This window comes from Aplidium turbinatum, chromosome 5 (assembly GCF_918807975.1).
Source record: "Aplidium turbinatum chromosome 5, kaAplTurb1.1, whole genome shotgun sequence".
Lineage (NCBI taxonomy): Eukaryota > Metazoa > Chordata > Ascidiacea > Aplousobranchia > Polyclinidae > Aplidium > Aplidium turbinatum.
Genome location: NC_137476.1, coordinates 6,960,260 through 6,968,455, shown reverse-complemented (window position 1 = coordinate 6,968,455; position 8,196 = coordinate 6,960,260). Strand labels below are relative to the sequence as shown.

The 8,196-nt window shown below is 36.3% G+C and overlaps 2 protein-coding genes across 2 annotated transcripts; both read right to left on the bottom strand.

Annotated features, from left to right (window-relative positions):
• Positions 1–927: 927 nt before the first annotated feature.
• LOC145771403 (leucine-rich repeat-containing protein 73-like) lies at positions 928–4,160 on the bottom strand. Its single transcript, XM_082583165.1, has 5 exons — positions 3,937–4,160; positions 3,233–3,387; positions 2,824–2,984; positions 2,356–2,582; positions 928–1,717 (listed from the first exon to the last, which is right to left on the bottom strand). The coding sequence occupies exons 1-5, from the start codon at positions 4,051–4,053 to the stop codon at positions 1,577–1,579; spliced, it is 801 nt and encodes a 266-aa protein (XP_082439291.1). The 5' UTR covers positions 4,054–4,160; the 3' UTR covers positions 928–1,576.
• On the bottom strand, positions 4,154–7,818 carry LOC145770890 (zinc phosphodiesterase ELAC protein 2-like). The gene has a single exon (XM_082582634.1). It carries the CDS (start codon positions 7,769–7,771, stop codon positions 5,327–5,329), a length of 2,445 nt encoding a protein of 814 aa, XP_082438760.1. The 5' UTR covers positions 7,772–7,818; the 3' UTR covers positions 4,154–5,326.
• Between the last annotated feature and the right edge of the window lie 378 nt (positions 7,819–8,196).

Sequence of the window (8,196 nt, the reverse complement as noted above, 5' to 3'; positions counted from 1 at the left end):
GTGTCATCTTTTTGGAATCTTATGTAAATTTAGCGAATTTATTTACCTGTCAGAGGCACTTTAATAAACGGGGACTACTGTACTTGATAACTTGACTGTTTTGTTAATATGCAGCTTTAGTGTGACGCCATGTATGATCGAGGTTATCCGGAAAATGTAACGCAATAATTGAAATAAAAGCTATTGATGAATAGTTCGCTACACAGTGACACCTACAGACAACGCAAAACGTAACAATAATTGGATAGAAAATGCACCTTCTACACTCTACATGAAATATATGATAAAATCTAAAAATGGAAGTGAAATCTCAGACTGTTGCTACAGTGATCGATTCGGTAGGCACTTAAGCATGAAAAGTTTTGTATGACAAATGAATCATTGGATCAATCAGAAATTACAGAAACAGCGTTTTAAACAATCAGAAGTTACAGGAACAGCGTTTTAACCAAGCAGAAGTTACAGGAACAGCGTTTCAACCAAGCAGAAGTTGCATGGAAAATAGAGAAAAAACGCAAACATTTTTGATATAAAGTAAATTAATTCAACGTTTCGTCGTCAACAGCTTGGCGTAGAGGGTTAGGGTAGTGGTAGTCATTTCGATAACGTACGTTCGATTCCCACCAAAACCCTAACTCTTATAACACCAAAACCATAACTCCATAACATAACTAACTTTCTTTTTCCTTCTGTAGTTACCAGATAAAGTTTAACTCTCTCACTGAACGCTAGAAGGGTCACAATTGGACGATAGTCACTTAAACATGTTCTGATTGGTTAGAGGTGTCATCGGGTCTTACATGGAGTTGTCATGTTTAAGTAGCTACCGATCGATACAAGACTAGAGTTTATGTTTTTCCATTGCCATTCCATTCACGAGTGTTTAGTTAAGATATCGATTTTATCAAATGATTCTGTTTAGATAAATTCAATTAAACCAAATTTTATTAGAATAAGGTTCCCAAGCAGAAGATATAACAAAACTCAAAAGGTTCATTGAAGGTGGCGTTTCATGTCAAAATCAATTTAGTGAAGCTATCAGAACGAAACTAACTATATACTAATAACAGACAGACAAAAAGTAACTTAAAAATTAAAGCTGACAAGAGAAAGAGATGGAGGAGTCGCTGCAGACAACTGGTCGACTTTGATGTTTCGGGATAAAAACCAGGCCTCTTTGAAGCAAAATGGAGATACACATTTGACACGTCTGTGTCGACTCTGACACGTCTTATGTCGGCTACATTCGGGACTATGGGAAGACAAAGAGCAACACCAACGGGAATCAAACACACAACTCACAATGTGACATTATGTTGCCACAAACAATATGCCAATTAAGCAGCTGCTTGTCTCTGAAGCAGTGATTCTCAATCTTCTTGTATGATGTGTCAGGAAATATTTGCACTTACGATACAACATCGACCAGAAACTGATAAAGACCGAATTGACAAAATGTGCAATGCTATTCAACGTACTACGTCAGAGTTCTTGAATAAACAGAATATCGAGCGCAACAAGAGCCATTGGTTGAAGACATATAGAAACGTCTCGAATTTGTCTACGAATAGTCAAACTAATCCGACAAGTCGGTCTCAGCGTCCATGCTTTGAAGGCACGCGGCTATCTCTTCTTGCAAGTCGTCACTGACACCGTTTTCTGCCAGCACTAGCTGGCGCAATGGAGTCGGGTAGTTTTCGACCACATCGAGGAAGACCTGAGCAAGACGAGTTCATTAAAACCCAGGCTACACATCAATCCTTTTTTTACATTGCTTCAAGTCTATGTCTACAGACGTTAAATCAATTTAAACAAGACAGGTATGTTGTGTGCTTATACCATTCACCACACTCACATACAATAAAAAAATATGAATTTTGCTCTTCGTATTATTTACAAGTTACAACATTTATTATTTACAACATAGTCCGCCCGACAGCTCAGTTGGTTAGCGCGTGACTTCTGGAACGAAGAAGATTCAAGATCAAACGGCGCTGATTCTACTTTCGGGGAGTGCGCTGAGCAACGCACGTTAAGGATTGCTCTCCATCAGCGGCATCTAATGGATGGAATAACTCCCGGCAACAAGACTTTTACAATCGAAAACTTCACTCCGTCAATCTCGGTGACCGGGCCTGCGTCAGTGATTCAAAGCCTCTACAAGTATCTGAAACTGCCAGGATTAAGCTCTGCAAGAAGCTTTCTCAGTCCGAGAATAAAGATTCAATCAATCAAATCAATCTACAGCTGCAAAGTTGAAGCAATTTTTAACAAAAGCCTGCTACGTTATTCCAGTCGATCAATATAGACGCCCACAATAAGTAGTTCTTGCAAATTAGAAACACTATTTGCTACCTGAGCAGATCCATTGGTTAAGTTGCACCCTTCCACGTCTACATTGCGCAATGTACGGCTCCCAGCAACGACCACCGCTAACATCTTGGCCTCTGTGTCGCCGATAGTAGGGTTGTAGTCGATTGTGAGGGATTGCAGGTTGGAACTGGCAGCGATGGCACAAAACAACATAGACCAGCCATGACTGGTTATAGCTGGATTCGCACTCAACACCAGATCTTCGATTCCTAACACAGAAAAACTGATGTAAATAAGTCGCCTTAGTTTTTATGCTTTTGATTACAAACGGTTCAAGTATTTTTGGTCTTTTACTAAAATACAAACAATAGTCAAGGTGACAAAGTGCTTGTTAAAGCAACACCAAAGATTGGATTGCAAGATCGCTTTAAATCTGCACCGGAACTAAGAAAATACAAGTAGATGATATTAAGTGAAGCACACTCTGCGTCGTTTAGAAATATCTTATACCAGGTCTAGCGCCGTCTGGTGGTAAGAGATTACACAACAACTTGAGACTGTGATCGCCGAGAAGACAATTTCCAAAGTCCAGATCCACCACGTGAGGATGAAGGCATAGCGACTCAATGAGCGCTTCCATGCCCTGATCTCTCAATGGACATCCATGCAAGCTGTTGGGAGGAAAACAAATTGTGAGCTTTTGCTTACACTCGCAGGAATTTGTGTCAACAGTCTCTGGCCAGTAATCAAAAGTTGTCTTGTTTTATTTTTTTACTTGTTGACATCGCTTGACGACATTGAAACAATGTAACTAAACATGTTAACATTTGTTGCCAAGGACTGGAAGCAAGCCAGACAATTCCAAACACACAACCAATGGCCTACTCAATTCCAAACACACAACCAATGGCCTACTCACTACAATGATCTTATTGATCTGTTTGTGCTCAAGGCCGCAGCAAGCATAGAAGCTCTCTCTACATCAGTGACTGGTCCAAGGTTAAGATTTAGCTGCTCCAATGATTTCGCCCTCCCTACAGCTTTCATCAACCGTTTGAAACAATCTCCATCCATCTAAAGAAGTAAAGAGTTTCTCAATCATGCAATACGATGATTTCAGCTCACATGGTGTTGTCATCACGTGGATACAATAAAATTTGCCTACAGTGACAGGGATCTTCTAAAACTGTCAATGTAGCCAAATTCTACTGTATTTCAAAGTCAATTTTTGGACAAGTGGAGTGATCAAAAGCTAAAAATGTTAAAAACACAACTTAACGACAAACTCCTTTACTAGATAAACGATTATAATCCATCACACATCAAGAAAAAAACATTTAAAAATATATGACGCACAACTTCTTCCTCTCTGCTCTGCATTTATCTCAATATTGTAGGTACCGTACTGTAAATTATGAAATGTTACTGCATAAGTGCATAGTGTATATTATATATATATAGTATATAAACTATATAATTATATATCATTTTAGAAATATCATGATATGTCACATTGTTCAATGTTCACACAAATAAAAGAAGCGATTCGAAAAGCTGCAGTATGAGGTCTACAGCCAATGTCTAACTCTAAAGTAGCATCAACGATTCAATGTCGAAACTCACAGAACACTTGCGAAGGGATAATGCTGTAAGAGTGTCTTCCTTCAGGGAGCTGCATATTTCCTTCACTTTGTTGGTTGATACTTTTTCATTGAAGATTTGAATGATACCAGACACCATTTTGAAAATAAATAATTCCGGTTCAACAAAGCATAGAAGAAAGCACCATCATAAAATCATCTGAATTACAAGCAGCAGTGTATACTATAAACTCTGCAAGAGCAGTACAGAGGTCTGGTTAGAAAGTATCAAAGTTATAAAGCATTTGGAGACAGGGTTAAATCTGTACTGATGTCACTTTATAACATAAGTTTGCTGGTGTGTTATAATTACTCATTAACAATTTAAGACAACTGTCCACTTTCCAAATCTGTTCACAATTGATAAAAACTCAGTATGCAATAATGCACGGTTACTGTGCAGCGTACACAGACACAGGTAAATCAGTAAAGGTTTTAAAAACAAACTGTGTTGCTTTGTAAACCTTTTGCAAACAAACCAAATAGTAGTCGACATGATACAAAATCGTTACAAAATGCGAGTAATAAAATACAACTACAGATTGAAAAAATATGTATAATAATTGCGACAAGCAGCGATCATTGCAAGTAAACAAGCAAAACTCAGAGTAGGCAAATTGCTATTTAGAAAAAACGAATTATCATGTCATAACACATATGGCAGCTGTGCCGTCCGGGGGAAGGCTCTTGGCTGAGAAGTTTCGTTCATCATCTGCTTGAAAGCAGATGTTATTCACAGGATTAACCACATTATTACAACACAAAAAAGGCTAGTTTTGTGTCAATTCTTAACTTGTGCTGATTGATATCCAATACAATCCTGTTAAACTGATCTTTTCACAGGATAAGTTAAGATTTCTGAGAAAATGTGCAACATTCAAAATGACAGCTTTATGAATGCAAATCAGTAGTAGCCTGCAACCCTATACACAATGCAGCAACCATTCATTCTTAACATGCGGAAAAGTATTTTTAAAAATATGAAATGGATCGATATATACATTACTAATCAAACTACATCAATTTCATGAATAAATGTGCAGCTTCGAGGTATGTACAACATTCCACTTTCAAGTTTTCTATCACCAATCAACTCTTTATGAATGAACTTATATGTTTTGTTCTTAAAGCATTGTCAGTCTTCAACATTATATCTGCTTTTTAATTTACAAATTGAGGTTATTTGCATTAGGTCTTTACCACCAGAAAGATTTTATTAGATTAAATCTAAAATAGATAAAGTACAGTTCTTGCCAATACTATAATGCAAAGATTATAGTATTATATAGTATTATTAGTAAGAACACTCTCAAGAAAATGAGTTTAAGTTTATTTCAGAACAAAACAACTTGAGGAGTTTTCAACAATAAAAGTTAAGCAGGATTTAGTGCTTTTGATACATTATCATAAAGTTCTACTAAATCACTAGCCATTTTAACACGATTGGACACACGCTTGATCCGAGGTTTTCTGTTAATAGCTTTCTGCAACGTATTATGCAGATGAGGAAAGTACTTCAAATGATCAACTGATATTTCCATATGATCAAGAGCATAAAGAATTTTTCCATCAAACGGTTCATCAGTTTGTAAGGTTTCAATTGGAAGACTTCTACATTCTCCAGTAAAATGAGTCAGCATCAAATTCTTTGCCCTCATACGATGAGCAGTGGCAACTGCACCTCGCATTGTGCTATGCATTTTAAACGAAGCTACCAGTTCACTGTTATCATCAGTGTAAAGGCAATCGTGAATTAACAAATCTGCATTCTGACCTTCTTTGATTAAATTTTCACACATTGGCAATGTATCAGAGGAATAAACAATTTTTTTACCATTCCAACATTTCATCATAACCCCGTAAGTTTGAGGACCATGATCAACAGGTATTAATCTAAACTGCTTAAGATTGACTTTACGAGCGACTTGATTTAAGAAACTAATTTCATTAAATGCATGTTCATTTGGAAAGAAATGCAACCGTGCAAGCAGTGGATCAGTGTGTTTCAAACAGTGCTCTTCTAAAAACTTTTGAATTTTTGTCGGCAAAAATACCAGAGTGTTGTACGGCACAGTTATTTTGGAATGCATTTCTTGAAGAAGATTGACCAGACCCATCCAATGGTCACTGTGTTTATGTGAAATCGTTACAATTTTAATAGTTGATAAAACCTGGGGCAGTAACTGCTCTCCGTAATGCTGATATAATTGATTGGCAGTGTCCACACCACAATCCAGCAATATTGAGATATCCTTACTGAGGTGAATTAAATAGCTTGGTGAAGCCCTGTGTACTGATATGTTTGGTCCACCTGACCCTAAGACAACTAGTCTTGGATAAGAAACCTCAGCCAGTTCTTTGCTGAACTCAACAGGCCTATTGTACACCCCCACCAGTGAATGAAGGTGATTTTGAATAACAAATGACACATTTTTTTCATAAAGATGGAGTTCTGATAAACTTTCTTTAACTGTTGTGCTTCTGTAGCATTGTTGATATAATTTCCATGGTACCTTAAGAGAGTTAGAAATAGCAGACAACATGACATCTTGCAAGATGGCTAAACAATGCTTGTTGCCATAAAGTGGAAAAAAATGAGGATATACTGTATGAAAAACACCTCTGTAAACCTCTGATTTAAAACAACCCATTTCAAAAGTTTGTTTGTTTGAAACTTGAATGTGCTGACATGACGAACCAAAACTGCTCATCCACAGTTCGTATTTAGATGAAGAACTAACATCATAAGGAGTCAAATGAAAAATACATGAAATTTTGGAGTTAGTTTTGTGATAATGGTAAAAAGGATTGTCGACCAACATATTATCAAAGTAATCAAAATCTGGAAAGTCCACAAATGCAATTGTAGATATATGTTCACTACAATTCTTAAAATTTTCAACTTGATTTGACTTCAACTTTTTAATATACTGCATATATCTTTCAACACCATCGAAATCTTTCCAAGAATGTAATGTTTTCTTCGAGATATGTTCAAACTTTTCATGGACATTTTTATTTTTAAATATATAGCCAGTAATGGGAACTTTGCTTGGATTTGAGGTCTGCACGCTCTTATTGGAAGAAACAGATTTTGGAAAAGTATTTACCATTGAAATTTCAAGATTGCCATCACGCACAGTGTTTATTTTGTTGTTGTAATACTCGTGATAAACTATCCGACTCAGTTGCTCTTGGCGACCTTTAACAGACAGTAAAAGAGGTATAGCATGAGAACAATTGTTTGTAGTTCCTGGTGGACCAAAAAAGGAAAGTATATTTGAATCATTGCTATGATTTGAATTTATTAAATGTGGAAGCAAAGCAAATGTTGATTTCCAATCTAACCTGGTAAATAAAATATTTTCTATAAAAGGCATTCGAGCATCGTTATTTGCCATAAAGCGGGGAAAGGCAGGAAAGGGGTTAATACAATAATACTTCTGTCCAATTGAGACAACTAAAAAACTTTGTAAATTTTTACCACTGTGATAAATTTGCACTTGACAGTTACTGTGGTATCCACTAGCTTCACTTTTCTCTACAAAGTTCTTCTCAGGCTTCCTTCTTTCTGTATAAAGTGTCTTTAAAGTTTGACGTAAAGTATAATTTTTCATGACTTCAATATCAAGTTTGTTTTTTGTGGAAGGTGTTGCAACATCATTATCAGTTTTCTCTGCAAATGAAGCATTTTTATTTAGTCCTTGATGATGAAAAGATGAAGTTGAAAGATTCCATTTTGATGGTCTTAACACAAACCCAACATGCTTTGTACAGAGCTTTAGACCAAATGATTTGCAAATGTTGTTTGCATGCATTGCAGTTTTAACCACAGATAATAAACAATTCCCTATATAATTTCGATGTGCATGTGTTCTATAGCCTATCTGTAGAGTAAATAAAGTATGATCAACACTGAAAATAATTCCAAAAATTATAATCTTGCTTGCATGTAGCCCATACAGAACCTCACCTTATGCAATACCATCAAACACAACATATGGTAGCCTACTGCATTAAAAAAATTAAATTTGAAAAAAATTATTACTGTAATATTTGTAGGCTATAACTTCTTTAATTTAACCCCTTAATACAAGGGTTTTAAACTTGGGGGTGCGACCCCCGTGGAGGTAACGAGGCGCCTGAAAATCCAGTGTTCTGTTTTCTTGCCAGAAAAGATTAAAAAGTGTGTTTTTTCGCAATCGACTATTCCTCGACTTGAGGTTATTCTATTGTTTAGTTA

What these genes read in the sequence shown, in the direction of transcription:
- LOC145771403 (XM_082583165.1), bottom strand. Translation starts at nt 4,053, where the DNA reads ATGGTGTCTGGTATCATTCAAATCTTCAATGAAAAAGTATCAACCAAC. An exon ending in TATCCCTTCGCAAGTGTTCT is followed by an intron (nt 3,388 to 3,936) that starts GTGAGTTTCGAC and finishes TTACTTCTTTAG; the next exon opens with ATGGATGGAGATTGTTTCAA. An exon ending in ACCAGACGGCGCTAGACCTG is followed by an intron (nt 2,583 to 2,823) that starts GTATAAGATATT and finishes TTTCTGTGTTAG; the next exon opens with GAATCGAAGATCTGGTGTTG.
- LOC145770890 (XM_082582634.1), bottom strand. Translation starts at nt 7,771, where the DNA reads ATGCATGCAAACAACATTTGCAAATCATTTGGTCTAAAGCTCTGTACA.